The sequence below is a fragment of the Petromyzon marinus genome, chromosome 80 (assembly GCF_048934315.1).
Source record: "Petromyzon marinus isolate PM22_M1 ecotype Great Lakes invasive population chromosome 80, UKy_Petmar_22M1.pri1.0, whole genome shotgun sequence".
In the NCBI taxonomy this organism is placed as follows: domain Eukaryota; kingdom Metazoa; phylum Chordata; class Hyperoartia; order Petromyzontiformes; family Petromyzontidae; genus Petromyzon; species Petromyzon marinus.
Genome location: NC_133746.1, coordinates 4,910,760 through 4,931,816, shown reverse-complemented (window position 1 = coordinate 4,931,816; position 21,057 = coordinate 4,910,760). Strand labels below are relative to the sequence as shown.

At 51.9% G+C, this 21,057-nt stretch overlaps 1 protein-coding gene across 1 annotated transcript in view; it reads left to right on the top strand.

The window, feature by feature from the left end:
• Window positions 1–14,525: 14,525 nt before the first annotated feature.
• Window positions 14,526–21,057, top strand: part of LOC116958578 (L-lactate dehydrogenase B chain-like) — a 30,590-nt gene continuing 24,058 nt past the window's right edge. The window contains exons 1-2 of the mRNA XM_032981294.2: window positions 14,526–15,507; window positions 17,699–17,833. Of these exons, the coding sequence (XP_032837185.2) occupies window positions 17,705–17,833 (129 nt within the window). The 5' untranslated portion in view covers window positions 14,526–15,507; window positions 17,699–17,704. The remainder of the gene's footprint in view (window positions 15,508–17,698; window positions 17,834–21,057) is intronic.

The following is a 21,057-nucleotide window of genomic DNA, read 5'->3' as shown; positions in this document are numbered from 1 at the left end:
TCACGACACCCCTGGACCTGGCCCTTTTGAACCTAAATTACATCTTGTGACGGTGGTTCCTTAAATGTTTCAGATGGCTCGGATGAACCACCTATCGCCGGTGTCCCATCTGGATGCGAACACTTTGCAGGCGAAGAATGTGGACAATCTCTACCAGGCCCTGCCAGGGACGGGGTAGCTTAGCTGATGTGCCCACCCGGAGCTGGGGAAAGTGTAACCAGATCTCTCTGCTCGAAAGGCACTGGCATTTTTGTCATTTTTCGCAAGCGTTCGTTTGCTGATTGCGATCTGCCAGACTCCGCGATCATGACTTTGCGAGCTTCTCGCAGCCTTTCTCGTGGCAGCCTGCGGGAGGCCGGCCACAAAAGTGATTTAGTCGGGAGAGCCACCAGTTGGTCCTTAATAGGTGGCTCAGAGTTCCTCCTGGAAATCAAAAAGAAGCAGGAGAGACCGGTCTATGCATGTGGTCCTCTATGGTATGCCCCTAGGACTCCTGGGATCTGTAAGTCCCAGTCTGATCATTCGTGACAACATGGCACAACATTGCAGACAGCGTGCGGTTAAGCATCTTTGCTTGCCCGTTGTGATGAGGGTAGTAAGGTGAAGTTCGAATTTTCTTAGTGCCCATGATATCACAGACATCGCGCAACAGTTTAGTAGAAAAATGTCGACCCTAATCTGTGAGCAGTTTCTTAGGGGGACCTTTGTCCAATACATAGCTGTGCAGAAAGGCCTCTGCTATAGTCGCAGCCATCTGGTCTGGTAGTGGGCATGCAACAGGCCAACGAGTGCAATACTCCATCCCAACAAGCACATATTTACTATCCCCTTGATGTTGTAGGGAACGGACCCAGGATATCCAACGCCACCAGACCGTTTACCCTTGACACTGCGATCAACTGCAGGGGGGGCTGTATGGATTAAGCCAGTCTCGCACATCCTTTGACATCCCTGACCAAAAACATCGAGATTGCAGCATGAGCAATGTTTTACGGTGGCCCAAGTGTATAAGTTGTTCGGCGTGCACTTCGGGGGTGGGTACCACCAGCCAACAACGCTGCAACCTAGCATCCCACCTCATGAAAAGGCCTCGCCATTTGACAAATGGGGCCCCCACTTGACCATTTTTAGCAGATTCGGCTGCTTGCGCAAGCAAGGCACTCCAGTTAGTCATAATATTTCTGTAGCCGGATCCTTATCAGCCCGAGATCATGATCTATGGGCGGTACATTTTCCTGCACTGCTGCATTTATTGATATCGCCTGTCCCGGCGAGTCAAGGAGGGTCGGTTCACACCAGGCCACTCCCGTTGTACACGCACATTGGGTCTTTGTGTGGTAACTTGATAACATGTCAGCATTACAATGACGGGTGCCCATCCTGTGCGTGACATCGTACGAGTACTCCTGGAGTTCTTCAATCCATCTCGCCATCTGTCCCGATGGTTGATCTGTTCTGAGTGAGATTTGGAATGGCGCATGATCGGTCCGCATGATAAACTGGCGGCCATATAGGTAGGGCCGAGACACCGTGACAACTTCTAGGAGTTATCTATGAGTCACACAATAGCCTTCTTCAGCGGTGGAAAGCACATGACTCCCATACGCAATCACCACTTCTATTTCCCTTGTATTTGTGACAACACAGCAGCTATACAGACATCACTAGCATCAGTATCCAAAATGAACGGTAGTGAGAAATCCAGATATGCTAGTGGGGGAGCATCAGTCAACCTTGAATGTGGCACGAGGAATGCCAACTCTTATTCCTCCCGCCACCGGAATCGCATGCCTTTTGGTGTGGGGAATGCAAGGGTTTCACGACTGTAGTGAACCGGGTACAAATCTATGATAGTAGGAAAAAAATCCTAGGAATCGTCACATTTCCTGTACCGAAGTGGGTGTCGGACAATTCTTCGTGGCACACATTTTCTCAGGATCTATTGCCACCCTCTTCCCGCTGTCCACATGACCCAAATATTGAACGTAACCCTGCACAAAATGGCATTTTTAGGGTTTCAGTTTTAGCCTCGTGGCTCGTAATTTCAAGAAAACTTGACGTAACCTCACCACATGTTCCTCAAACGACCTAAAAACAGTGACGTCTAAATAAATAAAATATATCTCCCATTGTAGGCCCGACCGTACAAGCTTCATGAGGAGTTGGAAGGTTGCCAGCGCAGTGAGCAATCCCATTGGGAGGCGATTAAATTTAAACAATCCCTGCGGTGTTCGAAAATATTTTTACATTTGGATTTGTCGTCCAGGGCAAGTTGCCAAATTCCTCACGACAGATCCAACATTGTAAAAATAGTTTGTTCCCGATAATGCATCTAGTGAGTCATAAAAACATGCAAAGCCTCATGGACCCATACGCTTTGGTTCTATTGGGTAAAGTCACGTAGGTGAAAATAAAATAACAAAAAATCACGACGTTTCGGCCACAACACAAGCGGCCTTCATCAGGTGAAGGGACGAGACTGTCTGGAGGACAGCGCTGGAGTGAGAGAAGCCACGCTTAGATCACGACCTTTAAGCTGTGTGAGAAGAAAAACACAAAGCGCCTTGACAAAGGAATTAGCATATAATTTAGCATTGAAATGGCTGAGTGATTAGCTTGTAACTGGTCACAGAAATAGCTATGTTAAAGTCAGAGCATATACATTCACCGAGGCACCTAGTACTCATCAAACAGGAGAATTTAGCGAAACACAACCACGCTCAGACAGCGGACCTTTAAACTGTGTGCGAGCAAACAAGGTGTTCTAACAAAGAAATTAGCATAAAAATTAGCATTTGATTGGCGGATTTTAGGAAAGAGGCGGTATACGTGCCGGTGGACTTGCCGTTTGGCGCGGGAGGGGGGGGGGGGGAGTTTACCTATTGATGGTGTGAAAAGGGAATTTATAAGAGCTGCGAAAGTTTGGGGTATCACTACTTGAAAAAATATACTGTACCATTGAAATTAGTTTAATGTTTAGTTCGATTTAGAACATCTTTCCAATGGTTGCTTAATTTGAAACCATCCTCTCGGTTGAAATTGTGTCTGTGTTTGTAGATCTGAATTGCTTCATGAATAATTCTCTGATAAAAGCCCGTGGGTTTGCAAAGAACCTTGGTATCGGAGAAAATTATATCGTGATCCCCCACAGCGTTGTAACAGTGATCAGCCACGGCAGAAGAATTCGTTTTGCCTTGTTTCAAATCTGATTTGTGCTCGCGAATTCGGTCAGAGACATGTCGCTTTGTCTCCCCGATATAGCATCTGACTTTTTAACCAGTACCACTGGTGCTTCCCAGGGGCTGGTCGATGGCGAAATTATATTTGCTTTTAACATCTCATCTGTAGCTCGACGGATCTCCTTTTCCGCTAGTCCCACTCTATATGGGTTCTGCCTCATGGGTTGAACATTCCCCATTTCAATGTGGTGCTGCATCAAGTCCATGCATTCTGGGTCTCGGGGACCTGGGGCGCTTAGGGTCGAAGGTTCTTCCTCTAAAGGAGCTCCTTGGCGGGTCTTCTTTCTCGATCTTGCTGCCACCAGTTTAAAGAAGCTCCTTGGAGACATCCATTTGCAGGGGAGTTGAGCTTTATTTCTCCAAACGTATATTCAGTTTGAGCGTAACGATTGCCACACTCGTAATGGCTATGGCTATCTTCAGTCCCGATGGTTTCCACTGTGTCGATCTCAAACAGTTGGCCCCGATGACGTCCACCTCTGGTCGTCGATTAGTTCCCGAGCAAGCGCCACGACCACGGCCCTCGCTCCTCCTTATATACTCGCTCGGCCCTGCCCCTATCAGACAGTGCGGCCCCCACTTAATTAATACACGTGTGACAGTGCCTTCCGGCCACCTGTTTTCAACCTTTTCAACTCGCCCTTCCAGAAACTTCTCTTTTGCAGTCCCCTACATAATTATTAATGTTTATTTGTAACACGTTTTCTGCCATGTTTGCGTGCACTCTGAGCGAGCCTTGATGGATAGGTGAATATCTCAATGGGCTATTGACTTTGGGAGTCGACTGTAATGAACTTCTGAAGATTGTAGGAAGCCAAGCTAAGCTAGGCAGCTGGTTCTCACCTGAATGGTGCTGCATGGCATTGGGGTGAGCCACCACAGTACGCGTGGAGTGGGTCACAGAGGGCAAGTAAACTAGCCAAAGCTCCAGACCAATTGTCAGCCTCGGATCAATAGTCAGCCTCAGATCAATAGTCAGCCTCAGAATAGTCAGCATCAGTTCAATAGTCAGCCTCAACCCAATAGTCAGCCTCAGATCAATAGTCAGCCTCAGCTCAATAGTCAGCCTCTTATCAATAGTCAGCCTCAGATCAATTGTCAGCATCAGATCAATTGTCAGCCTCAGATCAATAGTAAGCCTGAGATCAATAGCTTCAGAATAGTCAGCCTCAGATCAATAGTCAGCCTCAAAGCAATAGCCACCCTAAGATCAATAGTCAGCCTCGGATCAATAGCTTCAGATCAATAGTCGGCCTCAGATCAATAGCCAGCCTCAGATCAATAGTCAGCCTCGGATCAATAGTCAGCCTCAAAGCAATAGTCAGCCTCAGATCAATTGTTAGCCTTAGATCAATAGTCAGACCGTAGTTCTATCCTCGCAATCAGACGCGTTCCTCGCCCGTGCACCAACCCGCATCACGTGGACTCAGAGTCCCTGTCCGAATTGGTACCGGGTTAGTACGCGTATGTACGTGTAGGCATGCAGCTGTGTGTGTGCGAGAGCGTGTGAGTATGTGTTAGTGTGTGTGTGTGAGAGTGTATATGAGAGTGTTGAGTGTGTAAGAGTGAGTGTGTGTGAGAGTGTGTGGGAAAGTGTGAGTGCGAGAGTGTGAGTGAGTGTGAGAGTGTGCGGTTTCAGGATAGGGCGGTCCTGCACAGATGCCATATTTTCTGTCCGTCCGCTACAGCAGAGGTGTAGGGAATTCCAACAAGACCTACATCTCTGCTTTATTGACCTGGTCAAGGCCTATGATACCATCAGCAGGCCTGGGCTCTGGGTCGTTCTTCGTGCTTTTGGAGTACCTGACCCTCTGCTCACGATCATTAAGGACCTTCATGATGGTGAGCGGGCCCGGGTAAAACTACGTGGCCGGGAGTCAGAGCCATTCCCTGTACACCTTGGGGTGCGACAGGGATGTCCTCTGGCTCCCACATTATTTAACATCTATTTTGACCACGTAGTTCGTGAAGCCTTCAAAAGCTGTACCGGGGGAATCTCCATATGGTACAGATATAATGGGAGGCTGATCGATGCCCGGGTGCGGTCAAGGGATGGCTCCCTATTGCTCAACCACGTTATGTATGCTGATGATTTGGTAATAGCTGCTCAGTCAGAGGAGGAGTTGGAGACGCTGCTGCTGAGACTGGAGCGTGCCACTAAGAGGTGGGGCCTTACCATCAGCCCCACCAAAACTAAGCACCTGCCTGGGTATTTTGTACCATCAGACACTCCACCCCCACAACTCCCGATCGGTGATGGGGCAGTTGTGGAGAGAGTGGAGAGTTTCCCATACCTGGGCAGTGTGCTTATGACTAGCTCCAGTTTAACAGCAGAGGTCTCACTCCGAATCAGTCGAGCGGCAATATCTTTTCATCGGTTGCGTAACGCTGTGTGGAAGCTACCTGGTCTGTCGCTCCGCACTAAGCTTCAGATCTTCTCGGCCACGGTCATTCCCTCCCTTCTCTACGCTTGCGAAACGTGGACCCCCCTAATGGATCATCTTCGCCGGTTAGAAACATTTAGGCTGGCCTGCCTACGATCCATCCTGGGTTTAACCAGACTGGATTGTGTGAGGAGCTCACAAATCCTTGAAAGATCTGGGCAAGGTCCCATCGGTGAGCTCCTCCGGCGGGCAAGGCTGCGATGGCTGGGTCATGTAGCCCGCATGCCCAGCCACCGCATGCCGAAACAGCTTTTGTTCGGCCGAATTGAGGGGGCAAAGCGGGCGCGGCACGGGCTAGAGAAGAGATGGAGTGATGTGGTACAGGAGGACGTGGAGCTGAGTGGACTTGCCGATGACTGGTACCAGCGGTGTCAAGATCGGCCTCTGGAGGAGGCTCGTGAAGGATGCTACTATGCAGTTGGAGGTAGTCGCCCTCCAACAACAACGGAGGGCGGAGGAGCGACGCTCACAACAACGAGCGGAGCGCCGGGTGGCTAAAGCACAGCAGGTTGGCACAGTAGGGGGCACAGGTGGTGCATCAGCCAGTAATTTCAGTCAGTCGACCCGTGGCACCTGGGTCTGCCCCGTGACCTCCTGCCAGCGGGCGTTCGACACTTCACGTGGCCTCAGGGTGCACATAGCCTGGCACAAGCGTCGTGGTGACGTCACCGCCACTTAGTGGCGAATGGCGGTTGTTGTTGTTGAGTGTGTGAGAGAGTGTGAAGGACACCACTGGGCAGTTGGAGGCAGTCGCCCTACAACAACTGAGTGCAGACGAGCGGTGCTCACAACAACGAGCGCAGCACGGGGCGGATAAAATCCAGCAAGTTGGCACAGTAGGAGGTACAGCTGGTGCATCTGCCAGGCATCTCAGTCAGCCAACCCATCGCACGTCCTGGGTCTGTCCCGTGCCTCCAGTCAGCAAGCCTCAAAGTGCATCTGGCTTGGCACAGGCGCCGTTGTGACGTCACCATCACTTCGTGACGAATGGCGGGTATTAGCATTAGTGTGAGGGTTTGTGTGAGCGTGTGTGAGTGTGTGTGAGTGTGTGTGTACATTGCATATCGGGGAGTGGTAGTGTAGCAGTTCACACTGCGCTATGAACCCGGCGACCCGAGTTAAATTCCTGCTCACGGCCACCAACCCACAGTGACGATTATCTGAACCGGTCCTCGCTCCCCCCCCCCCCCCCCCCAGGTCGACTCAGGTGTGTAGTGAACATCGCCACTGGGGAGAAAAGGCGGCCGGGCGTGGTACTGGGCACCCATCCCATCGTGTGCCGATCTTCATAGGTGCTCGCTAACACAGCACTTGCCCCAAACAGTATGTTACATGCTATACGGGGGATTTTAGTCTTTGGATCGTGCGTCTCTCTATACCAGTGCTCGACTGGATTGTTCTGCTTTGGACAAACCAAACATTCGGCAAGTCCCAACCACACCCAACTGGAATCAGAAAACACTGCACTGCACACAAATCGTTTCCCATTCAGCCGAATCGAGCCAGAAACAGAAAAACACAGGCACTGATTCCCACCGAGAAGCTTCTCTTTCAATGGGTTGGACTTGGCTGGCATCATCAAAGCATTCCACAATTAAATATAAAAAGAACTAACAAACGTAATCATTATAATAACAGCAATAGTAATTATGCATCAAAGCAATCACGCTGTAAAAATTACATGCACGCTTAAACTCGAGTGGTTTTAATAAGGCGCACAGTTTAAACGAGGATGGCGATTTTCAGACTGGAGATGCTAAGGGACCAAACGAGGTGGTTCCACAATACTTTTGGGCAGCACCTCTACATGAAAGGCTTTGGTGCTAAATTATTCGTGAAATATTGGGGAAATACTCAGAAGACACCCCGACTGGCGTTGCAGATGTGTGCAAGTTAGACTCAATAAAGAGCAGATCTAGGGACAAATTAAAATCGCCCTTCAGTGAGAATGGTCTCCTCACGTCCAAGGGACATTTTCCAAGCCATGGCACACGTAGGAGGTCACAGTAAGATGCGGCCTCCCATATGCGGCATCCACTGTCAATTGTAACACAGCACAGTGAACCGGGATGAGTTTGTTGTTTAGGCTTTCGCGACCATTATCATCCATAATAGAGTTTTTTTATTCGATCGCGTAAATATACAAATGTGTCGTTATCGAAATCGAAAGAAATAAAAAAATAATGTTTACCGTTCGCATAGCTACCGACTTAGGGCTGCGTGGAAGCAAATCATCACATAATACATTGTTTAAATGCATGCCTATACAGGCCACCATACTTCAATTCGGGATTACCATTGGTATGGTTATTTTAATACACAATGGACAGGAAGGACAAGATCAAAGGGCTCGCATAATGCACATGCATAATGTACGTTGACTCATGAATCTCCCCCCCCCCCCCCAGTTTGCGAAAGAGTGCAGAAGTGTGACTGCAGGATTTCAGAGACTTTACGGAAAGACCCAAAGAACCTCTCCGCCTCTGATCTCTACATCTGATTGGGCTAAATGATGACGTCACCCTGCTGCTCTATTTAAGACCGGGAGCAGGTGGAGGGCTTCACTATTCTGGCAAATTGTCCGATGATACGGGATGTCATTACCAGCGAAACGTCGTACTCAAAAATTGTAAATGTTGTGGCTTGGCTCGCCAACACACCGATGTGCTGTACTAGTGACGAATTGTCATGTTCTGTTTACGTCACAACCATTGCTCGTTGGCTGTGTCAGGTGGTAGAGGGGTTTAACGACGTATATTTATGCGGTCTAACCCAAAAAAAAAACCTCCTCTATTATGAGCTGAGTTTGATTGACATGCACTGTTCCAATGATGCTGGATGTAATTACAAGCAAAACGTCACGCAGGAACTCTCACATTTTAAATGTTGTGGTGGGTTTATCCACAATAGTGTTTTTTTGGGGGGGTTCAATCACGTAACTATAAATGTGCCGTTAAACCCGCCATCACCTGACACAGCCAATTAGTAAGGTTTGTCAGGTAAACAAAACGTGCCAATTAGTTATAAGTTGTGGGTTTACTCTAATGATTGGCTGTGGCGGCTTTAACGACACGTGTAATGTGGCTCTCGGAGACACCGTCTTGTCTTTCCGTATATTTATTGGAATAAAGTCCACTGACAACTCAATGAGTAACCACGAGTGACTACATACACTTGGTTGGTTAGACGACTCTATCCTGGGACATCATAGCTTCTAGTAATCAAGACATCTCGGAGATGATGTCGAGACGACCCGGTCCAAGGTGACGATGACGACGGCGACTCCCCACACCAACAGCCCCCAGCTCCGGCTCGAGCCAGCTCTTATACCTCGCCCGGTCCGGCCATGCCCCTATTATCGAATTCTCCTCGCCGCACCTGGCTCTGTCAATCTCTGCCCTTATTACACTTCCCCCGCCATTGGATCCCGTGCTCCCGCTCACGTGACCCTGTCAACGTTTGTCTCAGCAATCATCATTAGCACGTCCATTAGTAACCATGGTCCCAGGGAACCATACTGTCCCACTATCACTCCGTACTGTCTTTACACATGTATTACTAACGTGATCTAACCCCAAAAAATAAACCCCTATATTATGAGCTGAGTTTGTTTAAAGTATACCGAAGAAGCGAACCCGATATTAAAACACCAAAGCAGTGAAATGATGGGGTGACTGTAGCCTCAATGATCTGTTTATGAATTGGGAATGGAAAACGATAGCTTGCGAAATCTGGGAGCAATTAGAAGACAATTCGATGCGAGTCGCATATTTGTATTATTATTGTTCAAAGAAAATAGCAGCAGGTCGGACAAATACGAGGGCAGACCTATGGACAATGGCATTAACTAAATATATTGGACTCGTTTTCGCCAGTATTAAAAGTTATGATTAAATACCTGCTCGACCCGAGCTATCAATGCTTTGGATATTTGCATTGCCTTTGTGCTGTTCGCCTTTTGGCGTTGTTCTCTGGACTACCACCGGTGGTGAGACAATGCCATAAAAGGAGGCTGTAGCTCTGGAGTCGACCAATTGGTTTCAAAGACGACGCATACATCATTATTATTGTTGAGGAGAGCCGACGCAAAGTTGCAGGGGGTTCGTCTTTTATTCCTTCAGTCCACACTCGTCCCCAGCCTTCTAAATCTCGTTCCCGCCAAGATCTCCCCTCTTCCTGCCCGTCCTCTCGATTATATCTCCTCGCTTGCTCCTCAACCTTCCCCTGACATCCCTTACATTATTATCAAGGCACGGTTGTTTGCATATTTTACCACAAGCATGATGCGTGGTCAATGCAGAATTGATGCCTTGCAATAATAGGCAGTGTCTATTTCGTGTTTGACCAAGATCGTCACACCACCTCCTGTATTTTTGCCGGACAGGCTAAAACCGATGATCTTTTCTCATGAGTCCCCAAAAAGAATCCCTGCAAGTGAGAGATGTCTTCGTCTAGTCCAATTACTGCCTGAGCAAGTGCCCCAAGCGAGCACCTGCTGAGTTCGGCACGCCACACAAGTGGCTGAGATGGCCAGAGCCAGTGCCGATGTTTCTCCACTTGCACCCGGTGATAAATGAAAGTTGAGTCAACCTAGGGGATGTCCAGCACATCCCGAGATACAGTGTGCACGCACAATACACAAGAAGCAGCCACTGCAGCTCCAAGCAGGAACGTTCTGCTTCGCTTGATGCGAGGATTCAACCTGGGCCGACAGCTTGGGACACCGGAGACCCTCCCTGTCTCTCATCCACCACACTCTCTCCCTCCCACCCACCACGCACTCTCCCTCCCACCCAGCACACTCCCTCCCACCCACCACACACTCTCCCTCCCACCCAGCACACTCCCACCCACCACACTCCCTCACACCCACCACACTCTCTCCCTCCCACCTACCACACACTCTCCCACCCACCACACACTCCCACCCACCACACTCTCCCTCCCACCCACCACACTCTCCCTCCCACCCAGCACACTCCCACCCACCACACACTCTCCCTCTCACCCACCACACACTCTCCCTCCCACCCACCCACCACACACTCTCCCTCCCACCCACCACACACTCCCCCACCCACCACACACTCTCCCACCCACCACACCCTCTCCCACCCACCCACCACATACTCTCCCACCCACCCACTTACCACACACTCTCCCGCCCACCCACCCTAAACTCACCCTCCCACCCTCCGCACACTCTTCCACCCACCCACCACATTTTCTCTCCATCCCACCCACCACAAATTCTCCACCCCACACACCCACCACACACACTCCGTCCCACCCACCACACACACTCCGTCCCACCCACCACACACTCTCCCACCCACCACACACTCTCCCACCCACCACACACACTCTCCCACCCACCACACTATCTCCCACCTGCTGAGTTCGGCACGCCACACAAGTGGCTGAGATGGCCAGAGCCAGTGCCGATGTTTCTCCACTTGCACCTGGTGCTAAATGAAAGTTGAGTCAACCTAGGGGATGTCCAGCACATCCTGAGATACAGTGTGCACGCACAATACACAAGAAGCAGCCACTGCAGCTCCAAGCAGGAACGTTCTGCTTCGCTTGATGCGAGGATTCAACCTGGGCCGACAGCTTGGTACACCGGAGACCCTCCCTGTCTCTCATCCACCTCACTCTCTCCCTGCCACCTACCACACACTCTCCCACCCACCACACTCTCCCTCCCACCTACCACACTCTCTCCCACCCACCACACACTCTCCCTCTCACCCACCACACACTCTCCCACCCGCCACACTCTCTCCCACCCACCACACTCCCTCTCACCCACCACACTCTCTCCCACCCACCACACACTCTCCCTCCCACCCACCACACTCTCTCCCATCTACCACACACTCTCACCCACCTACCACACACTCTCCCTCCCACCCACCACACTTTCTCCCACCCACCACACTCCCTCTCACCCACCACACTCTCTCCCACCCACCACACTCTCTCCCATCTACCACACACTCTCACCCACCTACCACACACTCTCCCTCCCACCCACCACATTCGCTCCCACCCACCACATTCGCTCCCACCCACCACACTCTCTCCCACCTACCACACTCTCTCCCACCCACCACACTCTCTCCCACCCACCACACTCTCTCTCACCCATCACGCTCTCTCCCACCCACCACGCACTCTCCCTCCCACCCACCACACTCTCCCTCCCACCCACCACACACTCTCCCTCCACCCACCACACTCTCCCTCCCTCCCACCCACCACATACTCTCCCTCCCTCCCACCCACCACATACTCTCCCTCCTACCACATACTATCCCTCCCACCGACCTACCACACTCTCTCCCTCCCACCCACCACACTCTCTCCCACCTACCACACACTCTCACCCACCTACCACACACTCTCCCTCCCACCCACGACATTCGCTCCCACCCACCACACTCTCCCTCCCACCCACCACACTCTCTCTCTCTCACCCATCACGCTCTCTCCCACCCACCACGCACTCCCCCTCCCACCCACCACACTCTCTCCCTCCCACCCACCACACTCCCTCCCACCCACCACACTCTCTCTCACCCACCACACACTCTCTCCCTCCCACCCACCACACTCTCTCTCACCCACCCACCACACTCCCACCCACCACACTCTCTCCCACCCACCACACTCTCTCCCACCCACCACACTCTCTCCCACCCACCACACTCTCTCCGTCCCACCCACCACACACTCTCCCGCCCACCCACCCGAAACTCACCCTCCCACCCTCCGCACACTCTTCCACCCACCTACCACAAATTTTCCATTCCACCCACCTACCACAAATTCTCCATTCCACCCACCCACCACACACTCTCCCTCCCACCCACCACACACTCTCCCTCCCACCCACCACACACTCTCCCACCCACCACACACACCCCGTCCCACCCACCCACCACACACACCCCGTCCCACCCACCCACCACACACACCCCGTCCCACCCACCCACCCACCACACACACCCCGTCCCACCCACCCACCCACCACACACACCCCGTCCCACCCACCCACGACACACACCCCGTCCCACCCACCCACGACACACACCCCGTCTCTCCCACCCACCACGCACTCTCCCTCCCACCCACCACGCACTCTCCCTCCCACCCACCACACACTCTCCCTCCCACCCACCCACCCACCACACACTCTCCCTCCCACCCACCCACCCACCACACACTCTCCCTCCCACCCACCCACCCACCACACACTCTCCCTCCCACCCACCCACCCACCACACACTCTCCCTCCCACCCACCCACCCACCACACACTCTCCCTCCCACCCACCCACCCAACCACCACACACTCTCCCTCCCACCCACCCACCCACCACACACTCTCCCTCCCACCCACCCACCCACCACACACTCTCCCTCCCACCCACCCACCCACCACACACACCCCGTCCCACACACCCCGTCCCACCCACCCACGACACACACCCCGTCTCTCCCACCCACCACGCACTCTCCCTCCCACCCACCACGCACTCTCCCTCCCACCCACCACACACTCTCCCTCCCACTCTCCCTCCCACCCACCACGCACTCTCCCTCCCACCCACCACACACTCTCCCTCCCTCCCACCCACCCACCCACCACACACTCTCCCTCCCACCCACCCACCCACCACACACTCTCCCTCCCACCCACCCACCCACCCACCACACACTCTCCCTCCCACCCACCCACCCACCACACACTCTCCCTCCCACCCACCCACCCACCACACACTCTCCCTCCCACCCACCCACCCACCACACACTCTCCCTCCCACCCACCCACCCACCACACACTCTCCCTCCCACCCACCCACCCACCACACACTCTCCCTCCCACCCACCCACCCACCACACACTCTCCCTCCCACCCACCCACCCACCACACACTCTCCCTCCCACCCACCCACCCACCACACACTCTCCCTCCCACCCACCCACCCACCCACCACACACTCTCCCTCCCACCCACCCACCCACCCACCACACACTCTCCCTCCCACCCACCCACCCACCCACCACACACTCTCCCTCCCACCCACCCACCCACCCACCACACACTCTCCCTCCCACCCACCCACCACACACTCTCCCTCCCACCCACCCACCCACCACACACTCTCCCTCCCACCCACCCACCCACCCACCCACCACACACTCTCCCTCCCACCCACCCACCCACCACACACTCTCCCTCCCACCCACCCACCCACCACACACTCTCCCTCCCACCCACCCACCCACCACACACTCTCCCTCCCACCCACCCACCCACCACACACTCTCCCTCCCACCCACCCACCACACACTCTCCCTCCCACCCACCCACCCACCACACACTCTCCCTCCCACCCACCCACCACACACTCTCCCTCCCACCCACCCACCACACACTCTCCCTCCCACCCACCCACCCACCACACACTCTCCCTCCCACCCACCCACCACACACTCTCCCTCCCACCCACCCACCACACACTCTCCCTCCCACCCACCCACCACACACTCTCCCTCCCACCCACCTACCACACACTCTCCCGTCCCACCCACCCACCACACACACCCCGTCCCACCCACCCACCACACACACCCCGTCCCACCCACCACACACTCTCCCACCCACCACACACTCTCCCACCCACCACACACACCCCGTCCCACCCACCACACACACCCCGTCCCACCCACCACACACACCCCGTCCCACCCACCACACACACCCCGTCCCACCCACCACACACTCTCCCTCCCACCCACCACACACTCTCCCACCCTGGTGTTGGCCGTGAGCGGGAATCGAACCCGGGTCGCCAGGTTCATAGCGCAGCGCGCTAACCGCTACACTATCGCTCCCCACACACACAGACACACACCCACATACACACCTACACACACACACACCTACACACACACACCTACACACACACCCACACATACACCCACACACCTACACACCCACACCTACACCTACACACACCCACATCTACACACACGCCTACACACACACCCACACACACCCCACTCACTCTCCCCCTCCTACCCCACCCATATTTCCTCCCATGCCCCCCTTCTCTCCGCTTCTCCCTCTCCCCCCATCTGACTCCTCTCTCTGCCCCACGCTCTGCTTAGCCCAGTCTAGCTGTGCGAGTCGGTAAGGCGAGTGTCAGGTGTGTGAGTGAGTGACCAGGTGAGTTCAGTGGGCTGTGCGAGTATAGGTTGTTGAATAGGTGGATCAGGTGGTTAAATAGCTGAGTGAGTAGGTGAGCGCGTCAGTGAGTCTCCTTTCCCGAGAAGGACTCTGCTGGTGGAGGAGTGGAAGCCTCGCAGCAACATCAGCAGCAGGAGCAGTAGTAGCAGGAGGAGGAGCAGGAGGAGCAGCAGGAAGAGCAGGAGCAAGAGGAGGAGGAGCAGCAGCAGGAGGAGCAGCAGGAGGAGGAGCAGCAGCAAGAGGAGCAGCAGGAGCAGCAGGAGCAGCAGGAGGAGCAGCAGCAGGAGGAGCAGCAGGAGGAGCAGCAGCAGGAGGAGCAAGAGGAGGAGCAGCAGCAGGAGGAGCAGCAGCAGGAGGAGCAGCAGCAGGAGGAGCAGGAGGAGGAGCAGCAGCAGGAGCATCAGCAGCAGGAGGAGCAAGAGGAGGAGGAGCAGCAGCAGGAGGAGCAGCAGCAGGAGGAGCAGCAGCAGGAGGAGCAGCAGCAGGAGGAGCAGCAGCAGGAGGAGCAGCAGCAGGAGGAGCAGCAGCAGGAGGAGCAGCAGCAGGAGGAGCAGCAGCAGGAGGAGGTACTCGCTGCTGCCCGTCTTTGGCACTGCGCTATGTCGTACAGCACTGCGTCAAGTTCAGTTTCTTGACTATTTAAACTAAACTATGTGCACCTATTACAAATGGCAAGTTCAACAAAGTGGCTTAACATCGCCGCGTGGGAATGTATAGTAGCCGCCAAATGCCCTAAACTCGTGATGTTGATTTTAAATGAGGGAAAACCCGCATGACCCGGGGAGAGAGAGTGAGATGTATATACTGTGCACCGCAAACTCCAGACATACAACAAGCGTCAGGATCGGGATCGAATCCACAACCTCCCGTGTACCCGGCGAGGCAGTTAATATCTCACAGCCACTCTACTTGAACAGAGGACAGGGGATCGGTAGCACGGGCGGCTGGAAGAACGGATATCCAGACCCATAATCATTACTATCGTTTATTTCCTACGAATGAATATAATACAACTGCGGTCTTCCACGTGCCACTTGAAAACGATCTAGCTCCTAATCTCCATGGTCTCACGTTCGTAAGAGTTTCCAACTCGGGCAGGCGAAATGATCGGGTGGAACGGAAAATCGCTGCGATAAGTTGTAGCGGTCAGCGCTAACCAACCCGGCAGTTCGATTCCCGCTCGCGGCCACCGCCGGTGATATCGATGATCTAAACCGGTGCCGGGCATCCACTAGGTCGACTCAGCCTCAAGTGAGTACCTGATGCGATGAGTAAATATCGCCACTTTGGGAGACAAAGGCGGCCGGGCGTGGTGCTGACGACCCCAAGCAAGCCGTGTTGCTCCAGCGCCAGTCTTCATCGGTGCTGCTTCTCGCTACTAACATCACTTGCCCCAGCAGCATGTTAAGGCTACGGAGATGATCGCTGTCCCTGTCTCTTGCTTGCTCCACCTTACATCAAAGAGCTCACGTCGTCGTTTTTTTTGTATTTTTTTGTTATTTTCTTTGAACCTATCTACGCGACTATACCGAAAGACCCAAAGAATATCAGACAGCTCATACACCAGAGCGAGCAAAAACGAGAAATCACTTCACGGCACAACCCAAAAGCCAGCCACCAAAAGCTGGTGAAAGAACAGACATTGGCCTACAATGATTAGGATCTTCTTTGGAACCATTTTTATATCATGGACGAAAAAGAGTGGATTTCCACTCACGTGGAAATGTATCTTCGGTGAGTGAGAGGTTGAAAATGCGTTTGAGGGATTTATAGATGCGATCTGATGCAGGGTTTAATGGAGACTGTGTGTGGTGCAGGGTGTAATGGAATGTGTGTGGTGCAGGGTGTAATGGAATGTGTGTGTGTGGTGCAGGGTGTAATGGAGATTGTGCGTGTGGTGCAGGGTGTAATGTAGACTGTGTGTGTGTGGTGCAGGGTGTAATGGAATGTGTGTGGTGCAGGGTGTAATGGAGATTGTGCGTGTGGTGCAGAGTGAAATAACGACTGTGTGGTGCAGGGTGTAATGTAGACTGTGTGTGTGTGGTGCAGGGTGTAATGGAATGTGTGTGGTGCAGGGTGTAATGGAGACTGTGTGTGTGTGGTGCAGGGTCTAATGTAGACTGTGTGCGTGTGGTGCAGGGTGTAATGGAATGTGTGTGGTGCAGGGTGTAATGTAGACTGTGTGTGTGTGGTGCAGGGTGTAATGGAATGTGTGTGGTGCAGGGTGTAATGTAGACTGTGTGTGTGTGGTGCAGGGTGTAATGGAATGTGTGTGGTGCAGGGTGTAATGGAGACTGTGTGTGTGTGGTGCAGGGTCTAATGGAGACTGTGTGTGTGTGGTGCAGGGTGTAATGTAGACTGTGTGTGTGTGGTGCAGGGTCTAATGTAGACTGTGTGTGTGTGGTGCAGGGTGTAATGTAGACTGTGTGTGCGTGGTGCAGGGTGTAATGTAGACTGTGTGCGTGTGGTGCAGGGTGTAATGGAGACTGTGTGTGTGTGGTGCAGGGTGTAATGTAGACTGTGTGTGTGTGGTGCAGGGTCTAATGGAGACTGTGTGTGTGTGGTGCAGGGTGTAATGTAGACTGTGTGTGTGTGGTGCAGGGTCTAATGTAGACTGTGTGTGTGTGGTGCAGGGTGTAATGTAGACTGTGTGTGTGGTGCAGGGTGTAATGTAGACTGTGTGTGTGTGGTGCAGGGTGTAATGTAGACTGTGTGTGTGGTGCAGGGTGTAATGTAAACTGTGTGTGTGTGGTGCAGGGTGTAATGGAGTCGATGCGGAGGCAGCTGCTGCAGGAGGTGTGTCCGGGCCCAGCAGGGAGGCCGCGCTCCAAGGTGACCGTGGTGGGGGTGGGCCAGGTGGGCATGGCGAGCGCCGTCAGCATCCTGCTGCAGGTGAACGCACGCGCACGTGAACGCACGCGCACGTGAGAGTGTGTGAGGCTGTGGTGTATTTCGGTTAGCACGCTGCACTACGAACCCGACTCACCTGAGTTCGATTCCCGCTCACGGCCAAGACCAGGGACGATTATGTAATTATCTGAACCTGTCCCGGGCCTCCCCTCGGTCGACTCAGCCTCAAATGAGTACCTGGTGCGGTGTGTGTAAAAAAAAAACATCGTCACTCGGGGAGACAAAGGCGGCTGGGTGTGGTGCTGTGGCCACCCACCCCTTCGCGTGCCGTTCCGGCGTTCATAGGTGCTCGCTAACAGCACTTTCCCCAACAGTCTGTTCAGGCTATACGTGGGATCTTTGTCTTTGTGTGTGACCGCGCCTTCGCCCACACACGTATAGACAGACGCCTTTCGACGTTATTCATACTTGAGGAGTCGCTTTTTGTTATTTTATTTGAACCTATCTACGTGACTTTGCCGAAAGACCCAAGAATACACTTGAGTTTTTGTATTTGGGGTTGGATCGCCTAAATGTAAAATGTGTCGTTGAACTCTGCCACCATCGCCACTGCCCGACACAGCCAATCAGTGAAGTTTGGTCGCTTAAACCAAAACGTGCCGATTACTTTAATAGTTCAGCACTAAGCGCTTGTGTGTTTGGAGAGTAAATTCACCTTTTTAACTGGCAGATAAAGGTCCCATGCTATAGCTGCTCATGTATGAAAAATAATAATAGGGTATTACCCATTCTGGCGATTAAACAGGTGTTAAGATGTTCAAACACCAAATAGAATCCTTTTGCAAGGCACCAAGTTACTGCATTAACCACACATCAGAATGTCTTTATACTGGAGGAATCCGATGAGCTATGAAGCTATTTTTTTCATAGATATAACTGCTCGATCCGAGCTATAAGTGTCTGATACTTGCATTTTTATTTTTACTGTTTGCCTGGTAGTGAGACAAGGCCCGTAAAGAAGGCTCCCTCTGGTGGAGGCCAATCCGTTTCAGAGACGCTGTACTGTATACATTATTAAGTGCTCTGATAATTATCAGATCATGTTTGTTTCCATGTTCACCACAAGTAGGTGTGGTTAATGCAGACTTGATCCTTTGCCAAAGATATATATATTTTGAGTTCGAACATCTTAACAAAACTCCTGTTTTATCGCCAGAATGGGTAAAAACCTATTCTTATTTTTCATACCAAATTCACAACATTTATAATTTGATTCCCGTGACGTTTCCACGGCTAATTACATCCAACATTTTGCCAGAATTCTAAAAGCCTACGTCTTTAAAACTGCCTTTGAACGTGACGAACAAATCATAATATGGCTTTACCACCTTCTGGCAATAATAATACAGGAGGTGTAAAAATGTTCAAACACAAATAGACATATTGCAAGACATCACGCTTGTGGTAAAGCAAGCAAACAAACATGCTTCGAAAATAATGTAGGCATTGTCTTTGAAACTGATTGCTCTACACCAGAGCTCCTTCATGACCTTGTCTCAGCCATCGGTGTTAGACCGGAGAAGAAACGGCAAAATGTGAACGGCAGCACAAAAGGCGATGCAAATGTCATGGCCATTATTCGCTTGGGTGGAGTTAGTTTTTTGCCAATATTTTCATACATCGGCAACAACAACAAAATATTTCATAGCCGGAGCCTTCCAATTTAAATTGAATAATCGATTATCCGGCACCGCGCAATTATTATCCGGCTGGTTCCAACATTATCCGATGTTCCCGGGGCTGATCCGGCAAAACCGGCAAAAAACGCTCCAAAGGCTGTAACCAGTCCGGAAAACGGCACCGTGTGCGTGACAAAGTAGCTACGCTTGATTTCAGTGTTAAACATGATATACAGTACATTATATACTACATAAAACTTAAACAATGAAAATAATGCACATATATGCATCTACCCATGTGCGTGACAAAGTAGCTACGCTTGATTTCAGTGTTAAATATGATATATAGTACATTATATACTACATAAAACTTAAACAATGAAAATAATGCACATATATGCATCTTCCCATGTACGTGACAAAGTAGCTACGCTTGATTTCAGTGTTAAATATGATATACAGTACATTATATACTACATAAAACTTAAACAATGAAAATAATGCACATATATGCATCTTGCCATTAAGAATCTTCCAGATTGGAGTGCTAAGCACAGTGAAACAGTAACTTTTTACAATAGGATATTTATTTTTGTCTATTTGTATGGTTATTTATGCCAATTCCACAGAGTAAACACATTTAAAACAGTAAAAAACATACACACCAACAAATATAACGTCATACAAAGAACGTGCAAAAATAAGCGATTTTAAACAATGATTAGTAGTGATTCCCCGGCATTTTCCATAATCCAGACCCGCCGGATAATCGATGATCTCCTGTAATCACGAGAGAGAGACTGACAGCTGTCGTGATGTTCCCACAAGGCATCCATCACCAGCACCACTCTTCAGCTTTGGTCTGAACCACCAGCCATCATCGTCGTCCCTGCTAGTGACATGACTCCTGTCAAGGCCTTCTCATGGTTTTCTTTTGAACAGTTTTAGTTTCGTATCTATTGTCTTTGTGCGTATTGAGACAGCGGTTTGCTATGGGGAGAGGTGGCGCAGCGGTTAGCACTTTGCGCTACGAACCCGAGTGGGAATCGAACCGAGTTTGATTCCTGCTCACGACCACCGACACTGACGATTGTCTGAACCGTTCCCGGGCTTCCTCTAGATCTACTCAGACTTAAATGAGCACTTGGTGCAGTGTGTAGTAAAGAACGCCGCTGGGGATGCAAAGGGGGCCAGGCGTGGTTCTGGCCACTCACCCCCTCGTGTGCCACAGGTGCCGGCATTCATAGGTGTTAAAATTCGCTACCAGCACTTGTCACGACAGTCTGTGAAAGCGACACGGGGGATCTTTGTCTTTGTGAGTGTATGTGAGTGCGTGTGCATGTGTGTCTGTGCGTGGAGACTGGTGGCGCAGCAGTTAATGCGCTGTGCTACGAGCCACAGCAGAGACCCGAGTTCGATTCCCGCTCATGGCCAACACTGGTGACGATTATCTGAACTGGTCTTTGGCCTCTCCGAGGTCGACTCAGCCTCAAATGAGTACCTGGTGCGGTGTGTAGTGAACATCGTCACTCAAAGAGACAAAGGCGGCCAGACGTGGTGGCTGGCGCCCCACCCCCTCGTGTGCCA